Raw genomic sequence first — 25268 nt, 5'->3', positions numbered from 1 at the left:
TTCCGCCCACCTCCGCGGGTTTCTCTAGCTTCATGCCACCCCGTGGCGCATGCGCTTTTCGGTAGCCGCACTTTTCGATAGCCGCGTTTTCCGGCCTTGGGGTTGCAGCTTCACCCTCGCAGAGTCGGCTTAACGAAGGGGTAGGTGCTTCCGCTGGGCAAAATATTAGGCGTTTTATTAGAGCCCATTAAACGTTGCATAAACATGGTTCAGAGCGTCTAGGGAGAAGAAAAGCCAAAAGATACCGCCCTCTCGACCTATCCCACCCGCGGGAGTCTGAAAGCCGACGCCAGGAGAAATGCCGCGAAGGCCGCCCGGGATTCTGGTAGGGGCGACGCTGTGTGCGTTTATGGAGCGCTTGCGGTGCGTGGCACTGGGCTGCGTGTGGTGGGCACTGCCGAGAAAAAGGTTCTTCCCATCCATTTGCACATCACCCTTCCCACCTCCTGCCCAGATGGGGATGTCCAGAAGTGAGGACATTCATCGGCCGCATTTTACTAATGGCAAGGAGATAGCGACTGAAGGGCAAGAACCTAGGGTTTCCTGTCTGATATTTCTCATCTTTGAGGTAAGTACACCTGGACAGTCCTTTCCTTCCTCCTCAGGGCTCATGCTTTCTTGCCTATCCATGTAATTAATATGATCTGGCTATCTTTCTGTTCCGAAACTTCAGCAGCAAATGAAAGTGTAAGTTAGACCTTGCTATCCTAGTTTAAGGGGGATAAAATAGGAATCAAGAAGCCTGGCCCACTTGAGCGCCCAGCCCAAGTGCATTCTGCAATCCAGTTTATATTAGTCCTCCATGTGGGTGGCTATACTTTATCAAGATTCCCCCCCAAGGGGAGGAGGATTATTAGTCACGTTATCAAACTCCCCTCCAACCCCTTTCTCTGCTTAGAGGTATGTGTAACGTGTAGTAGAAAGATCGAATCCCCACGCAAAAGTCCGTGCTGCTACTCATTTTTTTAACTTTCTGTTCTTATCGTTTACCCTACTCCCTAACAATGACCGCCATTTATCTGCTGCTTAATGGATACTAGGCACTGTCCTAAGGGTTTTATATGTTACTTCAATCTTTTCGTCAGCTTTATTTTGGTAGTTTGTTTTACAGAGGAGGAAACTGAGACTTAGGTAAGTTACAAGATGACAGGGTTACTACCTTGTTCAGTTAGTAGTCAGCAGCGAGTATATCTAAAGATAGTGCGAGTCAGAACTAGGATTATAAACCCAGAGCTACCTGAAACTCACAACTTCGGGCATCTTTGATTTCTTCTTTTCACCCACAGCCAATTCTTCGACTAAATTGTATCCATTCTGTTTTCACTGTCTCTTGTACTGGTCTCCTTTCTATTGTAACTGTCATCATCCTAACTCAAGATCCTTCTGTAGCTTTCCCCGGTTATTGCAATATCCTCATTACGATTGCCACCTTTTCTAATCCAGTCTGTTTACTACTGCCAGGTTAATTTCCCCAAACTGCATATCTGGGGAATAACCTTGTGGTTATGACGAAATTCCCAAAGGAAAGCAAACTTGGCAAGGTGCAAAGACTATGAAGACTTAGAATTTAAGAGTTCTGTGGAGATCTTCAGAGATATAAATTAGCTACTCAACATATCTGTTAGACTGCACTGTAAAGCAAAAAGAGAGAGGCCATTATGGGGGAAAAGATCCAAAAGGACTCCTAAAACACAAGTTGGGTAGAGGAGATAGGTGACTACTATTGTATTATGTTCATGGAAAATAAGTTCATGGGCTTTCCTTTAATTTTTATTTTAAAAGTAAATATACTAAATATTAAATAAAATTGTTTTAAGTGAACAAATGCTTCAGTCTTTATTAATGTTTTAACTGTTGCTGATCTTAATTTGATGTACAAATTTTATTAGTATAAGAGTTTCTGAGACTAAATTCCATCTTGGGCCGAGAACCTTCAGGAGTGGTGGCAGAGTCTTTCTTATCCTTTTCATACAGCTTCTCCAAGCAGGCTCTCTGCCAAGCTTGTCCAGCCCACCTTATTTTGTTACTGTTGTTGTTCTGTTTTGTTTTAGGCTTTTAACAGTTTGAAGCCATGGTTTTTAGCTTCTGTTTCTAGTGATAAGCAGAAAAGAGGGATGAGGAAGTATTTACTGGCCCAACCAGAAACGGAATCTAAGAACCCAAGACTATATTCTCTCCCTTGGACACCCCTGCGTGAGCTCTTTTTCCACCTATAAAATGAAGGTTTGAATAAGATCCTGGCAACTGTGTTAAAATATTACATTAAAATTAAATTTATAGTAATGAGGTAATTGATAGGATGCTTAGGAATTTTTAAGATAAAAGATATTTCCAGCTGGGTGTGGTGGCTCATGCCTGAAACCCCAGCACTTTGGGAGGCCAAGGAGGGTGGATCGCTTGAGCCTAGAAGTTCAAGACGAGCCTGGCCAACAAGGCAAAACTATATCTTTACAAAAAAATTGTAAAAATAGCTGGGTGTGGGCCGGGCGCAGTGGCTAACACCTATAATCCCAGCACTTTGGGAGGCTGAGGCGGGCGGATCACAAAGTCAAGAGTTCAAGATCAGCCTGGCCCACATGGCAAAACCACATCTCTATTAAATATACAAAAATTAATCAGATGTGGTGGCGGGCACTTGTAATCCCAGCTACTTGGGAGGCTGAGGCAGGAGAATTGCTTAAACCTGAGAGGCGGAGGTTGCAGTGAGCCAAGATGGTGCCACTGTACTCCAGCCTGGGTGACAGAGTGAGACTCTGTCTTGAGGGGGAAAAAAAAAGTAGCTGGACGTGGTGGCACACGCCTGTGGTCCCAGCTGCTCAGGAGGCTGAGGTGGGAGGATCACTTGAGCCTGGGTAGCAGAGGTTGCAGTGAGCCAAGATCACACCACTGTACTCCAGCCTGGGCAACAGAGTGAGACCCTGTCTCAAAAAATAGGTAGTGTTTCCAAGAAATAACTACAATTAACTGAATCTAATCTTTGCTTGATTTCTGCATTGATTTGAATGTTGCACAACTCAGGTGTACATTTACATTGAGTCTGCATAAACAGTGTGGTTCATGAGTGTGTGTGTGTGTATTCACACAAACATACAAACTGCATACATAGAATACCTGTGTTCGAAAATAACAATCTGTTATAAATCCTTCAGATTTAACAGCTCAGAAAGCCTTTTAGTAGCTTTCAAAACGTTTAGAGGAAGGATGTGTAAAAATTAGTTTGAATTTTCTCTTGACATTTGCATTAATGAAGTCTTTTTTTCCTACAATAGAAACTGATTCTTCTGGGTTATCTTAAGCAAGAAAGGAATTTATTAAGGGGTTATTTTCATTATTCCTCAAGATTTCAAGTCACAGGAGAGACCATCCATATTAGGCCATTCTTGCATTGCTCTAAGTACCAGAGGCTGAGTAATTTATAAGAAAAGAAGTTTAATTGGCTCACGGTTCTACAGGCTGTACAGGAAGCCTAGTGCCTGCATCTGCTTCTGGGGAGGCCTCAGGAAGCTTTTGCTCATGGCAGAAGGTGAAGTAGGATCAGGCATTTCACATGGCAAAAACAGGAGCAAGGGGGTGGGGGTAGGTGTCACACACTTTTAAACAATCAGATCTCATGAGAACTCACTACGGTGAGGACAGCACCAAGCCATGAGGGATCAGTCCCCATGACCCAGACACCACCAGGCCCTACCTCTAACTGGGAATTACATCTCAACATGAGATGTGCAGGGGAGATCCAAACTATATCATCATCCAATTGGTCAAGCTTACTGGATCATGTATCTGCACCCTAGCTTCCTTAGTGGGAGGAAGCAGTAGGAAACGTGCACTTGGATTTAACCCCCTCACTAATATGTATTTTCTACTAATATGTATTTTCTTCAAGTGGAAGATAGGGATACTGGTAGGAAGGGTAGTGTCCTAGTCTGTATTCTGTGGTTTATAACAGAATACCTGAAACTGGGTAATTTATAAAGAAAAGGAATTCATTTCTTGCAGTTAGGGAGGAGACTGAGAACTTCAAGGTGGAGGGACCACATCTGGGGAGAGCCTTGTTGCTGATGGGGACTGCAGGGAATCATATGGTGAAGGGGCTGAGCATGCCCACTCAGGCCTTTCCTCCTCTCTCTATGAAGCTACCAGTCCCAGGCCAGGCGCGGTGGCTCACGCCTGTAATCCCAGCACTTTGGGAGGCCGAGGTGGGCAGATCACCTAAGGTCAGGAGTTTGAAACAAGCCTGGCCAACGTGGTGAAACCCCATCTCTACTAAAAATACAAAAAATTAGCCTGGCATGGTGGGAGGCTGAACAGAACAGAAAGTCTAGAAAAACTCCACACATATAGGGTCACTTGATTCATTAGAAAAGTGACACTAGAGTGCAGTGGGAAACGGATAAGCCAACGATATAATAGGACTCTGGATACTGCTTAACAAAGGACAGCGTATCACTTAATGGTGAGACACGCTGGAAGCATTCTCCCTAAAGTTAAGAGTAAGGTAAGGTTGCTCACTGTCATCATTACTATTTATCATTGTATTAGAAGTGGGGGCTGGGAATAAGGCAAGTTAAAATGCTTCCCTGTTTACCAAGATTTAGCTGGTTTTCTCGAATAAAGGCACCTCAGATTATTTCAAGCTTTTAGTTACTTTGTAGAGTTCTGAAAAAGTTGACTGACCATTTTTGCCCGTGTTCTCATTGCTTTTATAGAGGAGCCGATATTTGGAGATGTTTACCCTGCTGTTTTGGAAGTTGTCCATTTTACTTGATATTGGGACGTATCAAGAGACCACTATACCTTGAATGTAAAATACAGGTACATTCCTTCCTTCCGTTATCGTGTAGCAATAACGCTACTTCCTCCTGATAATTGGATTCAATTACCCCAACTAACATGGTGACTTTTCCTTGCCTGCTGGTCTCCTGGCACAAGGACCCTGAACTGGGAAACCTCAGCAAGTTAAAGTTTAAAGGATCTATTATTGTGTCTCTTGATGAAAAGATTCCTCTCTTGGGAATCAGGACTTCTAGACTCAAAGTTGTGGGGATGAGAAGTACAAACTTCTCACATGGGTCACTGGGAGTAAGAGTATGTGGTTATATTAATTTCCTATTGTGCTATGACAAACTTAGTGGTTTCAAACAACACAAATTTATTTTCTTACAGTTCTGGAAGCCTAAAATCAAGGTATCAACAGGACTGCTTTTCCTGAAGGCTTCAAGAAAAAGTCTGTTTCCTTGCCTTTTTCAATTTCTAGAGGCTACGTACATTTCTTGGCTATGGCCCATTACTCATATCACCCCATCCTCCTGCTTAAGTCATTGCATCTACTAAGCAAACCTGCCTCTCCCTTGTAAGAATCTTTATGATTATATTGGGCCCATTGGATAGTCAAGGATAATCTCTGTATCTTGAGGTCATTAACTTAGTCATATCCACAAAGTTTCTTTTATCATGAAGGTAAAATATTTGTAGAATCCAGGTATTAGGATCTGAACACATTTGGGGGCCATTATTCAGCCTACTACACAGTGGGAATTCTATTTATATCCTTCCATCCCCAAACATGCATGCTATGTATATATGAGGCACAGCACCATACAATGAGTATTGATTTAGAGTATATGCTGTACCCTGGTGGACAGGGTCATTCCATTTCACAGGCTATTATCTTCAAGCTTTTGCTTCATTTTCACTTTCAAAAGGGTTTTCCATCAGGCCAGCACTTTTTAGGTTGTATAGTATGTGATAGGACCAGTGGATCCCATGGTTATGTACCTGCTGACACACCTCCTTTGCTGTAAAGTGGGTCCCTAAATCAAAGGCAATATTACACAGGATACATGTTGATGGATCAAATACCTGTAAACCTTTGAATAGTAGAGCTGGCCAACAACTTATAGGCAAGGAAGTCAAAACTCATAAATGCAGATGGTCAGTTTCTAGTCAAGGAGAATCACTGCCCATTCTAGGATGGAAGGAATCCAACATAAGTCAGCTTGCTGCCCAAGTAGCTGTTGGGTATCCTTGAGGGTTGGGGCTGTATTGGGAACTTGGTGTTTAACATTGGGGAGTGGCTGGTTTTTTTGTTGTTTTTTGAGACGGAGTTTCACTCATTGCCCAGGCTGGAGTGCAGTGGCGCCATCTTGGCTCACTGCAACCTCTGCCTCCTGGGTTCAAGGGATTCTCCTGCCTCAGCCTCGCGAGTAGCTGGGATTACAGGCATGCGCCACCACGGCCAGCTAATTTTGTATTTTTAGTAGGGACAGGTTTCTCCATGTTGGGCAGGCTGGTCTTGAACTCCAGACCTCAGGTGATCCACCCACCTTGGCCTTCCAAAGTGCTGGGATTACAGGCGTGAGCCACCGCACCCGGCCTGGGGAGTAGCTATTGGATAAGTGGAGGCTGTCTATTGGCCTCTTGCTCACTTGCATTCCTGCAAGATGACTACTTTGTCATGAGCCCCCTATGCCATTCCTGGGGGCAGAGGGAGGAGACGGTGGAGCTGATGGCTGTAGCTGCTGAAGTTAACTGGCTAAATCTGTCTACTTGGTTATTTAATGCTGCTTACATGTTGGATTGTCTCTGGCAGGTAAAGATTCTGTTATACAATACCAAACCCCTCCTTATGTGCCATATGTCATATATTTCTCCACTGCTTCTCCAGACTTCTTGTCCTTGATATGCCAGTCTTATTCCAGACCCCTGATCAACTGGCCAACTTATTTGCCATTTGTCATGAAAATACGTTTTACTTCAAGACAGTTTCTTTCCACACAAAGTTGATGACCAGGAATACTGCCCCACATTATGTCGTTTGGAAGGGTTCTCCTCACTGCTGTCTTTTAAGGCCTGTCCTGTGTGGGCCTGTAGGGCAGTAGCAGTCCATTTTAGTTTTGAACCTGTATTCCAAGAAAACGCAGTGAATTCAGCTCAGGCTTTTTTGTCCTCCATAAGCTAGACATGAGAGCCTCCCAAATGGCCATAATTGTGAGCTGAGGAAGGGACATCGGTAAAGAATCAGATATGACATGGGAGCCTGACCACCTGCCTGTGCCCAGCTCATGATGGGCATCTCTGGCTACATCGTCACTTGATGTCCATAATCAGTTCTTACCAAGGCACATTAGTATGGATAAGTTGTTTTTGGGGGTTTGCACTGCAGATGGCCCAGCCTTGCCACAGAATGCCAAGAGTTGACCTTGTGATTCTCCCATTGGAGCTTGCCATCAACTTTCATGGTTTCTTATCTCATTTACTCGTCCCATAGAATATCCTGAATTGGTCCATGCAACAGGGCTAAATACACCATACCTGCTAGAGAACTTTTACGTGCTATGGATCCCACTGAAAACTGGCAGACTTCTATCTCACCCAGTTTACAAGTCAGAACAGTATTGCCAACTTCTGAATTCCCACAGAGGCCTACACAACTTGGTATGCTTCCTTGGTGGCAGAATAATTTTGGTGAAATGAGTGGGTGAGAAGCAGTAATTTGTCCTTTACTGTGAAGGGTATATCTTGGCATTCAAGCAGCCTACTGGGCCCTAAAAATTTCACTGATGTAACAGCTTGCTGGGTCTTAAGGATTATTTCCCATCCTCCAGTGTACAGTATGCTAGCTGCTTATTATTTACCTCACCCAGCTAGCATGATGTCATCAATGTGGTAGGTCATTGTGACATTATGTGGGATGTTCAGATGGTCTAGATCTCTTTGGATTATGATGCAGTGTGGAATAGTTAACATAACCCTAGGGCAATACTATAAATGGGTACTGCTGTCCTATATAAACACAAACTTAATTCTTACCCAGCACCCTCAGGACCCAGTTCCATACCCGTGCTCATGGTTCCTGTTGGTACATGTTGGTTAGGTCCTGCATCTCTTTGGTCATATAAGCCCATTTGGAATTGAAAGTGGACACACAGAATGAGGGCAAAACACCTGCAGAATAGCTGCTTCATCATGGTGGTGTGGGAGTTTTTCATATCAGGTTTTGTTACCTTTGAGTTTTTAAATTATGTGTAAAGCTTTGATTTTAAAAAAAAACTCAATTATTAAAAAGAAACTGAGACAGTCTGTCTATCCACCTATCTCTGTTTACCTAATGCTATTGTTGTATGTGTTAATAAAATTCAATTTTAGCTTCATATTCATGCAATATTTTCATTTACCTTTGATTCAGCCTTGACCTTTAAAAAGCCAAAAGGACAAATACCTATTTTGACACTGGTTCTGATCTGTCTGAAATTCTGTGTGACCAATGGTCAAGTAACCTTGCAGGCTGTTTATCATGTCTAATCTGAAAAAAGTCATTGTATTTACTAACATTTTAATATTCCCCTTATAATATAGGTAAGCATTCTAAACATGATTGTGGCAAGAAATTCTTATATGCTTTACATGTTGAAATTCTGTGTCAACTGAAGTACATATGTATATTATTGCAAGAGTGAATTTCTTCAATAATGATTGTGACAGCTAGTAAATTTAAGTAGAAAGTAATTATAAACGTCCAAATACTTTTTTAAATGGGCAAAATATATGAAACAATGGCCCTGAAGGCATTGGACATAGGCTGTGAAGGACAGTGAGCCATGAGAGATGGAATGCAAACAAGATGCACAATATAATTGCTCCAACTTGCTGCCTGAAGAAAGGCTTTGGCATGGGGAAAGGGAACCCAGAAGACTCCATGAGGTGAGGAGATATAGGTGGGAGTCCTGAGAACCCAAGGCAACTAGAGTTCACAGGGTAGAATACTAGAGAGGACAGAGCGACACAGAGAGAACTCCAGAGACCTGCTGACCATTCCTCTAAAGTATTAAGCTAAATGATCAGTACATGCATGAGAGGAAATAACCAAAGGCTTGGCAAAGAACCATCAGAAAGGATTAGAGGAAACAATACTCAAAGCTCACACAGGATGGTGAATGATTCCTGATCCCGTCAGCAAAAGTGGAAAAGGTCATAATTCACAAGGTGCCAGTTAGAGTACTAAGAAGGGTCTTGCTTCAGTAGTGGGAAAAAATATCCCTTGACTAAATGCTCTAGAATAACCTAACAAAGCTTAAAAGCAAGACCCAAAAACATTCAAACCGTGTCCAAATAACTTAATCATACTCCAGAAGAAAGTTCAAACTGTTTTAGGGATATGAAAATAATCTACAAAGTAAATTCACAATGGCTGGCATCCAATCAAAAATTACCAGGCATGCAACAGAAAAATACAACCCATAATAAGAAAAATAAAACATTCTAGGCTGAGTGCGGTGGCTCACACCTGTAATCCCAGCACTTTTGGAGGCCAAGGTAGGTGGATGACCTGAGGTCAGGAGTTCGAGACCAGCCTAGCCAACATGGTGAAACCCTGTCTCTACTAAAAATACAAAAATTAGCAGGGTGTGGTGGCACTCACCTGTAGTCCCAGCTATTCAGCAGGCTAAGGCAGGAGAATCGCTTGAACCCAAGAGGCGGAGGTTGCAGTGAGATCGTGCCACTGCACTCCAGCCTAGGCAACAGAGCAAGACTCCGTCTCAAAACAAACAAAAAATAAAATAAAACATTCTGTCAAAACTGACTCAGAAATTACAGATGATGAAGATTGTTAGACAAGGACATTAAAACAATTATTATAATTATATTCCATATATTCAAGAAACCAGAGGAAAGACTGAAGATATTACAGAGAAGGTATAAAAAGACCCATATCAAACTTCTAGAGATGAAAACTCCAATGTCTGAGATTGAAAAATATGTTACATGAGATTAATGGCAGATAAGATATTGCAGAAAGAAAGATTAGTGAACTTGAAGACATAGCAGTAGAACCTCCCTGAAACAGAGAGTAAAAAGAACAAAATAAGACACACACCTCCTACCAAAATAAAAAGAGCATCACTAAAGGGTGGGACAACTTCAGGCAGCCAAATGCATGGTGTATAATTGCAGTCCTTGAAGGAGAAGAGTGGGGAGCAAAAAATGGTGGTGGTCTAGTCCAAAGTAAGTAGAAAAAAAAGAAATATGAGAGCAGAAATCAAAAGAAAAGGTAGGCCGGGTGCGGTGGCTATGCCTGTAATCCCAGCACTTTGGGAGGCCAAGGAGAGTGGATCATGAGGTCAGGAGTTCAAGACCAGCCTAGCCAAGATGATGAAACCCCGTCTGTACTAAAAATATAAAAAATTAGCTGGGCTTGGTGGCACGTACCTGTAATTCCAGCTACTTGGGAGGCTGAGGCAGGAGAATAGCTTAAACCCAGGAAGGGGAGGTTGCAGTGAGCAGAGATCATGCCACTGTACTCCAGCCTGGGTGACAGAACAAGACTCCGTCTCAAAAAATAAAATAAAACACACAGTAGAAATACAGTAGAGAAAATCAATGAAACCAAAAGCTGATTCTTTCAGAAGCTAAGTAAGTTTGATAAATTTCTAGGCTGACTGATCAGGAAAGAGATAGAGAAGACAAATTATCAGTATAGGTAACAAGAGGTGATAATACTACAGATTCTACAGTTGTTAAAAGGGAACATTTTGAACACTTTGTATCAGTGTATTTGGCAAATTAAACAGAAAAATTCCTTGAAGATGCAAACTACGAAAGCTCAGCCAAGAAATAGATACCCTAAAAAACTCTTTTAAAGAAATTGAATTTATAGTTACAAATCTTCCCATAAAGAAAAAAATCCAGGCCCAGATAGCTTCATTGAGGATTTCTAACAAACATTAAGGAAGTAATAACAATTTTACACAAACTTTTCCAGCAAATGGAAGAATACATCCCAACTGAGTCAACTAATTCTGTGAGCCAGCATTTTTCCCATGAAGGTAAACACAAAATGTATTGACAATGAATTATGTATATGAAGCCAATTCCTTGTACAATCCCATGTCACCACAGTTGTTGGAAATGAGGGTGGGCAGATTAAGGAATATTGGGGATTAATGTATGTGTTGAGTATATTTTAAAATGTTTTAGAATACTAGGATTTTGATGAACTGAATTTGCAAGACATCACATATTTAACCATGTCACATTTTTGCTTAGACCCTTCAATGACATCCCATTGCTGTTGGGATGGTGTTCTTAATATAGCCTACATTGCGCCCTGCCTGATCTGACCATCACTTAACTCTGCAGCCTAATTAACATTCCTTCACCCCTTACTCTTTCCTCTCCATCCACCCTACCCTTCATTTTGGCCCCTCAAACTCCTCCACATGGCACTTGCACACACTGTCAGAGCCTGGAAAACTGTTCCCCATTTTAGCCACTCATTAATTCCTACTCACCATTCAGCTCGCAGCTAAGTCATCAAATTCTCAGGGAAGGCTTCCCTGACCTTCCTGACCAGGCCAACCCCTGTCATAGGTTCCAATTGTACCCTGAGAATCTCTCCTCCCAGCATTTACTAGAATGCAAGTTGTTATATGAAATGTTGTATGTTGTGTGTGATTATTAGATAAATGTCTATCCCTCTCATTAGAGTATAAGGTCCATGGAGTCTGGGATTGAGTCTCGTTTTGTTGGCTATTTTACTCCCAGTGGTTGCCACAGTGTCTGGTACATTATGGGGCCCCAAAAACATGTATGAAAGGGCAAGAAGAGAGAGAAGGGAAAAGAGACAAAACAAAACACTCCAGCCTGTGGTCTAGTAGCTAAGCTTCTGTGCTTTTATGGCTACAGCCTGAGTTAGATTCTGTTCAGGGAACGAATCCCATTATTGAGTATCTATTACTTCGATTAAAAAAAAAAAAAAAAAAGACCAAAGGCAGTCAGTCCTTGAAGTCATGGATAAATTAATTTCAAGAATGAATGAAGTTTTTATTTCCACAGCATTTTCACTGGATGGAAGCATTAACAGTTGAAACATCTGAAAAAAAGAATTGATTCAAGATGCCCTGTTTTGGGTCGTATGAGCTCTGTGAGCATTCCTGCTCAGTTTGTATTTACTCACCTCTATTATATATGTCTCATTTATTTGGTTAATCTAGTACTCAGAATATCAGGTAGAAATATTTGTTTGTAAGTTAAAAAACAAAATTCCCACAGTGACTTAAATAGACTTGGGGGTGGGGTTGCAAGTTATTTTACTTATTTTTTTTCACATGACAAGTTCAGAGATAGACCTATTTCAGGGCTGTGTAGCTGATCAGAGATCCCCTTAAGAAATCAGAGTCCTACAATGCTGCTCTGCCAGTCTTAGCATGCTTGGAGAGATGGCTGCTACATCTCCAGGGTCAGAGACCCAAAGCCCTCCCTGGGGACCTCTGCCTGCAGCTCCTTGCCAGAACTGGTTCACATGGCCACTATCTGTGCAAGAGAGGCTGGGAAATTTAGTACTTGAGTTTTCCAGCTTCTCCTTTTTAAGAGAAAGGGGAATTGGGATGGATACTGTGAGTCAATTCTGGGCTCAGTGAAAAGGTTCTTGGGATCAACTTGGAGAATCTGGAGAAGGGCCTACAGGAAACACACAATGGTAACTGTAAGATTCAAGAGAAAGTTTCAATGAGACAAATAGCTTATCTTGGAGAAGAGGTTAAGGGGCCCTCACTTCCTCTGCCTTTACCTGGTTGATCCTATTCAAAATTGAGCTCTAGGACAGGCACCATGGCTCATGCCTGTGATCCCAGCACTTTGGGAGGCTGAGGTTAGAGGATCACTTGAGCCCTAGAGTTCAAGACCAGCCTGGGCAACATAGTGAGACCCTATATCTATAAAAAAATTTAAAAATTATGACTGGGCACAGTGGCTCACACTTGCATTCCCAGCACTTTGGGAGGCTGAGGTGGGTGGATCGGATCACTTGAGGTCAGGAGTCCAAGACCAGCCTGGCCAACATGGTGAAACCCCGTCTCCACTAAAAACACAAAAATTAGCTGGGCATGGTGGTGCATGCCTGTAATCCCAGCTACTTGGGAGGGTGAGGCAGGAGAATTGCTTGAACTCGGGGGGGTGGGGGCGGGTGGGGGAGGTTGCTACTCAGAAGGTTGGGGCAGGAGGATCATTTGAGCCCAGAAGGTCAAAGCTGCAAGTGAGTCTTTTTTTTTTTTTTTTGGCGGGGGGACAGAGTCTTACTCTGTCACCCAGGCTACAGTGCAGTGGTGCGATCTCCACTCACTGCAACCTCTGCCTCCTGGGTTCAAGCGATTTTCCTGCCTCAGCCTCCTGAGTAGCTGGGATTATAGGTGTTTGCCACCATGTCTGGCTAATTTTTGTGGGGTTTTTTTGTTTTTTTTTTTTTTTTTTGAGAAGGAGTCTCGCTGTCACCCAGGCTGGAGCGCAGTGGCATATCAGCTCACTGCAGCCTCTGCCTCCTGGGTTCAAGCGATTCTCTTGCCACAGCCTCCCGAGTAGTTGGGACTATAGGCGCCCACCACCACCCCTGGCTGATTTTTGTATTTTTAATAGAGATGGGATTTCACCATCTTGGCCAGGCTGGTCTCGAACTCCTGACCTTGTGATCCGCCCACCTCAGCCTCCCAAAGTGCTGGGATTACAGGCGTGAGCCACTGCACTTGGCCAATTTTTGTATTTTTAGTAGAGACAGGGTTTTACCATGTTGGCCAGGCTAGTCTCAAACTCCTGACCTCAGGTGATCCGCCCTCCTCAGCCTCCCAAAGTTTACAGGCGTGAGCTGGGATTACAGGTGGGAGCCCCCGTGCCCAGGCTGCAGTGAACCTTGATTGCGCCACTGCACTCCAGCCTGGACAACAAAGCAAGACCCTAAAAATAATAAAATGCAGCTCTGGTGTTCCTTCCTGTAGGAAATGTTTCCAACTTCTTTCCTTTTTTTTTTTTCCCCCCCAACAGCTTTGTTGAGATATCATTCACATACTACAGAACGCACCCTTTTAGTATATATGTTGCTGAAGCAAGTAGGGAAGTTCACCCTTTAAAAATATACAATTAAATAGCTGGTTCATATATTACAGAGTTGTGCAGTGATCACCACCATCTATTTTCAGAACATTTTCATCTTCCCACAAAAGAAGCCCAGTACCTATTAGCAGTCATTCTCCAGTCTCCACTCCCCCCAGCACCTGGGAACTGTTTCCTCGATTTGCCTATTCTGGCCAATAAATGACCTTTTGCAACTGAATTCTTTCACTCAGCATAATGTTTTCAAGGTTCATCCAGAAACCATGTATCAGTACTGCATTCCTTTTTACAGATTCTACTGTATAGATATGACATTTTGTTTAACCATTCATCAGTTGATGGACTTTGGGTTTCCACATTTTGGTTATGAATAATGCTGCTACAAATACTCATGTACAAGCCTTTGTGTGGACATGTTTGCATTCTCTTGGGTGTATATACCTCTATCACATGTCTTATTTATTTGGTTAATTCACTGCTGCGTCATATGATAACCCTATGTTCAACATTTTAAAGAACTGCCAAACTTTCCCAAGTGAACAGGGTTGGATCTTTATTTTAAACATTTTAAATACTTGTGATCATTTTAAGTAATAGTTTAGTTTGAAAATTACTACTTTTACAGCTTGTGCAATATAAAATGGCTGTACCCTGAGACTGTTCAGAACGATATACACTGTATTTTGTCACATGTGTGCCCAGGGTAGGAGAAAATGAAATTTAAATTCTACCATTTTTAATTTCTGTTCGTGTATGGTTTTGTTTGTTTTTTGTTTTTGAGACAGAGTCTTGCTCTATCGTCCAGGCTGGAGTACAGTGGCGCAATCTCGGCTCACTGCAACCTCCACTTCCTGGGTTCAAGAGATTCTCCTGCCTCAGCCTCCCAAGTAGCTGGGATTACAGGAGCTCACCACCACACCTGACTAATTTTTGCATTTCTAGTAGAGACAGGGTTTTGCCATGTTGGACAGGCTGGTCTCAAACTCCTGACCTCAGGTGATCCATCCGCCACAGCCTCCCAAGGTGCTGGCATCACAGGCATAAGCCACCACACCACGCCTATTTGTGTATTTCAAAGGCACATATTGTACTCATATATTAGTTAACTCATATAATTTTTTAAAATTACAAAGTTAATAAAGCAGCTCAAGTTTGAGGGAGTTTTAAAAAATTACTAATTTTAAAAAAATCACAATATCGCTATCAAGTGGCTGCATTGACTGGCAACTAATATTGCAGCTTGCATGGGAAGCCTTTAGAGCTTATACAAATTGCTGGACTGAAATGACAAGGACCCCATGAGCCTCCTGAACCCTTCAGTCTTTTTTCCTTGGTTCCATAAGATGCTTCTTCCCAACTAGGGCAACCCAGCAAGTCCTCAAAGAAAATTGAAATGTAAATGAACATGCTTAAGTAGAGAAAAAGCTTAAGGGAGGCTTCTGTTCTTCCATTCACACATTAACTTTTCCTGCTCATTTCTTTTAACACTCCCTTAGGCATCCCTGCTCCCACCTTCCCAGTCACCCTGTCCAATCCTCAACCCACATCCTCAAATGAGGGTGGCTGCCTCTCCTATGTGTGCCCATAAAAACCCATATTTCTATCTAAGCACTTAGTAAACAGCATTGACATTGTTTTCTCTGTATCCGTGTCACCAGAGAGTGATCCCATTGTGGGCAGGACTCAGTTTTATTCATCTCTATGTCACTGGCTCCAAGCACTCTCTCTTAATGGAGAGAGTACACAGTATCTCCTAATTAACCAGTGAATGACTTTTCAAAATAATGACATTCTGCTTCAAGTAGGCCAGACATACAGCAACCCCTCACAGCCAAATTGGGAAATGGTGGTTCATCATATACAAAGACTGATAGAATGAAGTGTGAAAGGAAAATAAAATGTCAGACCCCAGGCTGGGCGCAGTGGCTCACACCTGTAATCCTAGCACTTTGGGAGGGGGATCACCTGAGGTCGGGAGTTCGAGACCAGCCTGACCATGGAGAAACCCTGTCTCTACTAAAAATACAAAAATTAGCCGGGCATGTTGGCACATGCCTATAATCCCAGCTACTCGGGAGGCTGAGGCAGGAGAATCACTTGAACCTGGGAGGCGGAGGTTGTGGTGAGTCGAGATCACGTCATTGCACTCCAGCCTGGGCAACAAGAGTGAAACTCCATCTCAACCACAACAAAAAAGGGAGACCCCAAACTTACTATGCCAAAGGGAAAAGTGAAGCTTGGAAACTCAATCATGCAAAAAAACTGCCTTTCCTTTTGCCTAAACACAGCTGCAAGATAGAAGGTTACATATCTCCTCAGTTGGTCTCCCTTACCTTGACAATGTAAACAGCTTATCTTCACAGATACAGCACAAAGACAAGACTAGAAACCATCCCTCTGCCCACCCCAGACATATGCAGATGTGCTGAGTCCAGACAAATACATAATTGACTGTTCCTCTACCCCACTTCACATGTAACGTGGATTCAGTGAGTACTAATCAAAGCCTCATAAGAATATGACCACCTAACTCACTACCTACACTCCTTTTCGTTTTTTTCCTCTACCCCTAGCCCTCCTACCCTCACTTTCCCCTTTAAATACTGAAGCCTTCAAAATCCTCTTTGGAAAAAGTGCGGGCCACAGATCCTACTATGACTCGTGTCTTTTTCCCGTGTGTCCTCGACCTTGGCAAAATAAGCCTCTAAACTGATTGAGACCTGTCTCAGATACTTTTTATTTCACAAAAGTATTCACCACTCAGTGAGTCACGATGATGACAGCTTAACATATATTCATTTACGCCTAAGAACTACCCTATAGGATATGTACAATTGTTTACCCTAATGTACAGATGAGGAAACTAAATCTTGAGAGATTCATGACTTGCCTGAGGTAACACAGAAAGTAGAGGAGTCAGGAGTTGAATGAGTGGAATCTAAATTCTATGAAGGCATTTGGGAGGCCAAGGTAGGTGGATGACCTGAGGTCAGGAGTTCGAGACCAGCCTGGCCAACATGGTGAAACCCTGTCTCTACCAAAAATACAAAAATTAGCCAGGCATGGTGGCAGATGCCTTAATCCCAGCTACTCAGGAGGCTGAGGCAGGAGAATTGCTTGAATCTGGGAGGTGGAGGTTGGAGTGAGCTGAGATCGCTCCACTGCACGCCACCCTGGGCGACAGAGTGAGACTCCATCTCCAAAAAATAAAAATAAATAAATAATATGAAGGCAGAGCCATGTCAGTCTTTCATCACTGCACACACAGGGCCCATATATGTTTACATTTTATATATATTATATATATATGAGAGACGGAGAGCACAAGCATGCAGGAGTCCAACAACTGTTGGTCGAATGAATTCAACTGGCCACACCTGACATCAGCTATCTATCCAGCGCTTATGGCAAAAAGGCAAATCCTCAGTCCCCAGAATGACTCTCTGGCTCATCTTCCCCATTGTTTCTCCTTGTTCCCTTCCCATATTGGCTTAACCTCCAGGTTGCTATCTTTAGCATTAATTTGAGGACAGCAAGCCATGGGCACACAAGTGAGGAAAAAACCCATTATGTAAAAGAGGAGATGATTGGCTGGGCATGGTGGCTCATGCCTGTAATCTCAGCACTTTGGGAGGCCGAGCCGGGCACATCACGAGGTCAGGAGATCGAGACAATCCTCGCTAATTCGGTGAAACCCATCTCTACTAAAAATACAAAAAAATTAGCCAGGTGTGTTGGCACATGCCTGTAGTCCCAGCTACTTGGGAGGTTCAGGCAGGAGAATCACTTGAACCCAGGAGGCAGAGGTTTCAGTGGGCAGAGATTGCGCCACTGCACTCCAGCCTGGGTGACAGAGCGAGACTCTGTTTCGAAAAAAACAAAACAAGAAACAAGAGAAGATGATTAAGGTAACACAGGAAGGCCACTCTGTGAGATGGGAATGGAAATAAGCAGGCTGTTTGCTTTTGTGGTGGGATCACATGCTGGCTAACATCTCCCTAGGGGATTACTGTGTATAAGACACAGTGCTTTTTAATCCTTACAACAGCCCCCATCTTCAACACATCTCTCACTGCTTCCTCTATTCCAAACTTATCTAATGACAACATACCATTTTCTGAGGATTCAAACTTTTGCATCTGTTATTCTCTTCTACTAGTGCCTGTTTCTACCTGCAACCTGCCCATCAAAATCTTACCCAGTTTTCATGAGCCAATTCAAACACTACCTCTGAAGACTTCCCTATTCAGTTCTGAGAACTCTTCTTTCCCATCTTTGCATTCCTACAACATGCTACCACTTCCATGGCACCTATCTTACTGCACTCCAAGTCTTTCTTTGAGTACCTTTGTTATTTTGGCTGCTAGGTTGTGGGTTCCTCAGAGACAGGAACTCTATCTAATGGATCGTTATGTTTCCTGTGGCTTCTGTATATAATAGGCACTTAATATTTGTTGGATAACACAAACAGCACCAACCTGTCCTTACTGCTACTGTTGCAAGAGAAAGATGAGTAGCCATGCCCAAATCCAGTCAGCCAAATGTCAGGTACGATCATATAAGGCCACACTTTTCTATATTTCCTTCACCTAGCAAATCAGCCTAGATAGCTTTAAAATACACCAAAACAAAGCTCTGAGTGGTAATCAACAATTAGTCACCCAGGGCCATGCGTGGTGGCTCACACCTGTAATCCCAGCACTTTGGGAGGTCGAGGTGGGCAGATCACTTGAGGTCAGGAGTTCCAAAACAGCCTGGCCAACTGGTGAAACTCCATCTCTACTAAAAATAGAAAAATTACCTGGGCATGGTGGTGCACACCTGTAATCCCAGCTACTTGGGAGGCTGAGGCTTGAGAATCACTTGAGCCTGGGAGGCAGAGGTTGCAGTGAGCTGAGATAGTGCCACTGCACTCCAGCCTGGGTGACAGAGCAAGACTCTGTCTCAAAAAAAAGCAAACAAACAAACAAAAAACAACGAACAATTAGTCACTCCAATGGCAAACCATCTTTTATGGCAGACAGCCATAAAATAAGGTGAGGCTGGAAATGCTCTGCAGAATATTTCACATTCCTTATAGCTTCTTAGGTTGTCCCTCGTGTTCTCAGCCACGGTAGGAAGATGAAGAGGGAGTATGAGGCCTATACAAATCTAAGATTTTAATAGGAACTTTAATAGCTATTAATTGGCAGCTATTGCACAAGCTTGAGGCTAGAAATCTAGATTCCCTATGATTTAGAATAGTGATTTGTCCTCAGCAGATGAGCTTTTAAAAAAAAGAAAAATAGACTGGTGATTCTTAACCATATTTCTACCACAAATCAAATTTATAAGACATCCCCCCACAATCATTTAGGAATGCCACAGTAAGGGAATGTAAATACACTAAAATATTTTTTGTTCCCTTCTCTCTCTAATTTAGTCATAATAACAAAGCACCATCATGTTAAGGACTTATTCTGATTCCATTGCTTGGTCTGTCAATTTATCATATCCATCTACGTCCCATTACCACCACCCTAGTCCAAGTTACCATCACCTCAGACCTAGACAACCACAGAAGCCGCCTCACTGGTCTCCCTGTTTCCATCTTGGCCCTCCTCCAGTCAATTTTCTATATGGTAGCCAGAGCAATTTGGAAAAAGTACTGTGTCTTTCACTCTTAAAATAATCAATGTCCTGTGTATAGCTGCTTAATAAATAGCGATGTGAGATAATTCAAAGAAACTCTCCTTTTGCAAATAACAAAACCCGAGGCCAAAACATACTGAAACTTCAATTCCAGAACTGAGGTCAGAATTTGGAATTCATAATTGCACAACTGAGCCTCATTTCAGTGGGCCATGCTGCTTCTCCCAAATAGGTATTTCATTTTCTATGTTATCAATGGAAGACAAATGAAATAATTTGAATTGATCTAGAGCCTGCTTTCAGGGCTACAAAATATGAAAAACACTGATCACCAGGGGACAAAAGGGATGACAACCTCGACTGAACAGATACAGTAAGGACCACTCGTACATGGATCCCATGTGTCCCAGGGTCCACCTCCTCTAGCCAACTTAAGGACAGGGGCAGCATTCCAGATCCAGGACTATGTGATCCACATGGGGAGCGTAGGATTTCACTGGTTGGATGTGCAGAATTTGTGTCTTCCACGGTTTCCCATGCACCTGCTGAAGAAGAGTGGCGATTCGAGTTTCTGCAGATTCTGCCCACCTTTGCCACTCTGGCTTGGTGGCTGGTGACAACATTTTTCCCCTAGTATCCCTGGTAGCTCCATTTTTCCATTGGTTGGTGGTAATTTGCTGAGGATACAGCCAATGTTCTTTCTCTGTTTTGCTGACTTCAAGAGGCTGAAGATTCTTCCCTGGGAAAGATTCCACATTTTGGTGGATATGCAAAATGCCTCCAGCATCTTGCCGTAACACTTGGCAGGCAATGGGCCAGCCTTCTTCAGAGCTGGGAATCAGCCCCAGAATCACCCTATCTGCAATATTTGAGAGCTTCAGTTTTCTGTTATCTCCAAAGTGTATTTGGCACCGATCTGCTACTCCATTGATCTCAAGGTTATTTCTCAGAGCAACTACAGCATGGGGATTCCACTCACAAGCATGGACGAAGGCAGCACCAGCATGAACTAGGAAAGGCAACGTAAAATAACCAATCCCTGCATAGAGATCCACCAGCACTTCTCCAGCACAGGACAAGGATGCCACTCGAAGCTTCTCAGTGATGTTTCCGAAGGAGAACATACACTGGGTCACGTCAAACTTATAAAGGATACCATTATCCACATGCTCTACCCAGCCATGGTCACCCAGCAGCAGTGTCACTGCAGGAGTTCGAGTGCCATCCGGTGATACCCGCCCGCGTTTTGCCAAACGCTGGACGCCAAGTGCGGAGGCAACGGTCCCCCAGAGTTCCGGTCCCAGATTTTTCCACTGATTGGCTTGGAAACAGTCTTCACTCAGCAACAAGAGATTACCATGCCGTTGCCATGATCGGGGCAAATCAGCCTCCAACTCGGCTGACCACTTGACTCCCCGACCCTCCACCCAGCGACTCACCTCAAGACACAATTTTTGGGCAGGTGAACAACCCTGGGCCCTCTTTGAAGGAACAGGATCCGGGAGCCGCGTCAGCATACAGGCACTGCCTGGGGCAACACGATTTCTCAGCTCCTGCAGGTGCTGCTCTGGAAGCGTCTCTCCCAGCACTGGTAGCGCCACCCAGCCATCCGGCATCTTTTCCACACGGTGCTGTGTATCAAAGAGTTTCTGCCTCTCGAGATATTCTCTGTATCGCTGGGTAAACCGAGGCTCAGTCACAACTGCGACAACAGCCACGGGCTTCCCAGTTTCTCTCTCCATGTTGCTAACGACCACATTCTCTCCCATCACCTCAGCGATACTCCATCTCCTCAGAGTGGGCTCACCAGGCTGATTAAATTCTGAGTCTTAATAAGGCAGCCGGCCGCTCACCCCGCCATGCCAGTGCCGGAAATGACGTGCAAACAGGCAGGCACTAAATGTATGGATGCGATTGCTGGAGAATGGCGTCGGGTTGCCGGGGAGAAGCTGCGGCCGCCATCTTTCTTATGGTCAACCATTACTTTTTTCCAGCCGGGGAGGAAATTTATAACAGGGAATCTTATGGACTAAAAGACTTCAAATTGGCATTTTCCAGAAACCTCATGCACTCTCTTCAGTGCTGCTCATGAATTCAAAGAGAAAAATGAACATGAAATTGTCAGAGGCGCGTGAGCCAGAGCAACTCCATCTTAAATAGGAGCTAGGTAAAATGAGGCTGAAACCTACTGGGCGGCATTCCCAAATGGTTCAGGCATTCTAAGTCACCGAATGAGATAGGAAGTCGGCACAAAATACGGGTCATAAAGACCTTGCTGATAAAACAGGTTGCAGTGAAGGAGTGGCCAAAACCCACCAAAACCAAAACAGGCACGAGAGTGACCTCTGGTCGTGCTCACTGCTGCACTCCCACCAGCGCCATGACAGTTTACAAATGCCATGGAAACGTCAGGAAGTTACCCTATATGGTCTAAAAAGGGGAGGCATGAATAATGCACCCCTCGTTTAACATATCATCTAGAAATAACCATAAAAATGGGCAACAAGCAGCCCTCATGACTGCTCTGTCTATAGAGTAGCCATGCTTTTATTCCTTCACTTTCTTAATAAACTTGCTTTCACTTTGCACGCAGACTTGTCCTGAATTCTTTCTTGCATGAGATCCAGGGACCCCCTGTTGTAGTGGATTGGGACCCCTTTCCTGTAACAAAATGATTATTTGAATTTGGAGAAAGCTTTCCCATAGCCTAATGCTGCGCTCAGGTTAGCATCAGCAGCCACCTTATTTGCTGAAAGTGAAGAGTCAGACAGCTTCTTTGTTCCCTTTTCATGCAGATATAGTCATCACCATTTCACTGTCCTTTGGTCCAAGAAACAGCTATTTGAAAGTCAGAAGGATCTGAGTTCCAATAAATCATATCACCCCTCAAAATTGTAATCTTCACTTATAAAATGGAATCTAATCTTCAGAAGATTGCTATAGTGAATAGAGATGTTATAGTGCCTCAGACAATAACTAGTAAAGAGTAGGTACTTAAAAAGATACAAAGTAACAAGTTGGCTAGCTCACAGGTACTAAATACCTGTTGAAATGCTTCAATATGCCTAAAGAAGACAAAGGGGAATTCCCTATAGACTAAATCAAATAGTTGGATATAAGAACTGTAAAGAAACCCTATCACTTCTACTTCACTCCCACTGTCAGAGGAGTCCAAACCAGAGTGACTCCATCTTGAATAAAATCTAAATAAAGCAAAACCTGCTGGGTTACATTCCCAGAAAGTTAAGTATTCTCCATCATAAGACTGAGGCAGGAGAATAGGGTGTGGAGGCAGGAAACCTAAGGCTGATTCACACTGACTTCCTAGAACTAAATCAAAAGGAAAACCTCAACTTTCTATGCCTAAGTAACAAAAAGGACCAGAGGTTACTCCCTTTGCAAACCTGCTTTTCTGCAGGGCAAATGGAAAATTGAAAGTACCTCTGATTGGTTGCAGAAAGCCACCAGTCAATCCAAATACCCACTAGAGGTTTCCCATTGACCACTTGGTGTGCACTCCATGCAAATGAAATAATGACCTGTGATCAGACGTTTGCATAGAAGTGCAACTTTGTAACTTCACTTCAGCCTCTGATTGCAGGCCACTACTTCACTTGCATGGGGTGAACACCAGGTCACCAATGGGAAACGTCTAGTGGGTATTTGGACCCCAGAAGATTCTGTAACCTGGCTATTGAGCCCCTAGATAGGGGCTGCTCCCATCCTGTGGAGTGTACTTTCATTTTCAATAAATCTGGTTTCGTTGCTTCATTCTTTCGTTGGTTTGTACATTTTGTCCAATTCTTTGTTCAAGATGCCATGAACCTGGACACCCTCTACCCGTAACAAGACCTTTTGGTTGAGGGAACAAGCTAATGATTCTTACTCACTAAACAAGACCCAGAACTTAAGGAAATGTCCTGATGTCCTGATATCTTGAGAACAGAAAGCATTCTTAGTTTAAGAATAGGTTTCTCTTCAAAGATAATAATATATTCATAACTTTTTGCTGAAATCAATAGTTACACAGAGAATAACACCACTAATACTCTGTCACAAGCGGATCACAAGCTGTTGTACTAAAGCACATGAGACCATTATTCTTAGCTAGCTACATAATTTTTGGTGTGGGGTCCTCCTCTTGCTTTCTGAGAACACCCTACTCTGTAATAGAGTAGTCTTTAATAAACTTGCTTCTTTCACTGTGCTCTGTGACTGGCCCTAAATTCTTTCCTGCCTGAGATCCAAGAACCTGCTTTTTGGGTCTGGAACAAAATTCCTTTTAAGTAACATTTCCTGTGGCAGCTTCCAAGGACTTTATTGAGGTGAGACTTTCAACCCAAAAGAAATAGACTGCGCAGCACCAACTGACTGACTTTGGGTAAGTAGGGGAATATATTTTTATACCGATGAAGGACAAGGACTTATCTAAGATTGGGTTTGAGGCCTACTTGGGAGGGTTAAAGGCCCCTCACAGCTGAAAATGGGTTCAGCACAATGGGATGTTAACCATTATTCAACTGTGGATCTGTCCTCCTTGTGCTCTCTGTAAGAGCTTTCCAAAGGCTGCCACTTGCCAGTTTCCTGATTGCTTTCTCCGCTCTACTGCTGCTTTATGAGAGAGGTCTCGTTGAACCGGTCCTGAGGTTTTTAACTTTCCTTTTCCTTGTTTGCCTTTGGGTTATGGGCCATTTGCCTGTCTGTTCTGGCATGTTGCTAGAAGACACTGGGGACAAATGACTCTGCAATATTTACTTTCTCTAGATCTAGACCACTTAAATGAATTGTTTATTGTCTCTCCTTTTCTGCAAAGATTACCTGGAATTTCGCATTTACAAGTTTTAAATGAAAAGGTCTAATGTGAAATATTAAGCCTGGCAGTAATTATACCAGTCCCCTGTAGGTGAACTGCTCCAGGATGGAAAACCGGAGATTGCTTTTCAGCAGTTCTTTTTCATCTCCTTGCTAATGGAATGACTTTTGCTTTTTGGTTACAAATGGCAAGGCCATGTGAATCTTGTCCTGCTTGCCACTACTGACCTGAACTTGGACATTCCTTTGTAGACCTTTGTCGTTTCCCTTCCCTAGTGAAACATTTCTTTTTCTGAGTCCCCTATTGTGGTCTTTACTTTTGATTACCTAATTATCATTTGGTTTCTGTGTCAACTTGGACAATTCTTCCCCGTGGGTTTAGGGACAGCCTTTACTTTCTTCCTTTATGTGGCTGAGAAACAAAGAACAGCCCTGAGTGTTCTTGTCTAGAAACAGGGATACATCCCTTGACCCATGGCATATTTTTCTAACCAATTGGCCATGTGGCTTCAGGATGACTCAGATGTTTCAGGGAAGTTGCAACAACTGCTCTTCTCGTAGATGAAGACAATAAATTAACTTTGGGACAACATCTGGAGGTTTTGACCCCACACCAAATAACAAGAGGCCCTGGAAGCTAAATGGCACCAATAGATGAGTAGGGGGTAGTTATTAAAGTATCAGGCTTTATCGCTAAATACTCTTGATATAACTCTTAAAGTATAACAGAAGAACTTAATCCTGGCGACCTATCTACTTGGATCCACGGGCACCCTAGATCATTCATGTACACAAGCTATGGAACAAATTTACTCCAGCTGGCCAGATTTAAAAGATGGGCTACTGGGGCCGGTGTAGTGGCTCACACTTGTAATCCCAGCACTTTGGGAGGCTGAGGCAGGCAGATCACTTGAGGTCAGGAGTTCCAGAACAGCCTGGCCAACATG

At 43.2% G+C, this 25268-nt stretch overlaps 1 protein-coding gene and 1 long non-coding RNA gene across 2 annotated transcripts; one reads left to right on the top strand and one right to left on the bottom strand.

The window, feature by feature from the left end:
* The first annotated feature begins 51 nt into the window (after positions 1-51).
* LOC102147088 (uncharacterized) lies at positions 52-8152 on the top strand. Its single transcript, XR_012416635.1, has 4 exons — positions 52-325; positions 455-568; positions 4707-4812; positions 5164-8152. It is a non-coding gene; the product is annotated as an uncharacterized lncRNA (long non-coding RNA).
* An 11198-nt stretch (positions 8153-19350) lies between these two features.
* On the bottom strand, positions 19351-21379 carry TRMT12 (tRNA methyltransferase 12 homolog). The gene has a single exon (XM_045398669.3). The coding sequence runs from the start codon at positions 21276-21278 to the stop codon at positions 19941-19943; it is 1338 nt and encodes a 445-aa protein (XP_045254604.2). The 5' UTR covers positions 21279-21379; the 3' UTR covers positions 19351-19940.
* Positions 21380-25268: the final 3889 nt, after the last annotated feature.

This window comes from Macaca fascicularis, chromosome 8 (genome assembly GCF_037993035.2).
Source record: "Macaca fascicularis isolate 582-1 chromosome 8, T2T-MFA8v1.1".
Classification (NCBI taxonomy): Eukaryota; Metazoa; Chordata; class Mammalia; order Primates; family Cercopithecidae; genus Macaca; species Macaca fascicularis.
The sequence above is the reverse complement of the archived record's forward strand: the minus strand, read 5'-3'. Positions and strand labels throughout refer to the sequence as shown.

Coding starts and splice junctions, on each gene's coding strand:
- TRMT12 (XM_045398669.3), bottom strand. CDS start 21,278: ATGGGAGAGAATGTGGTCGTTAGCAACATGGAGAGAGAAACTGGGAAG.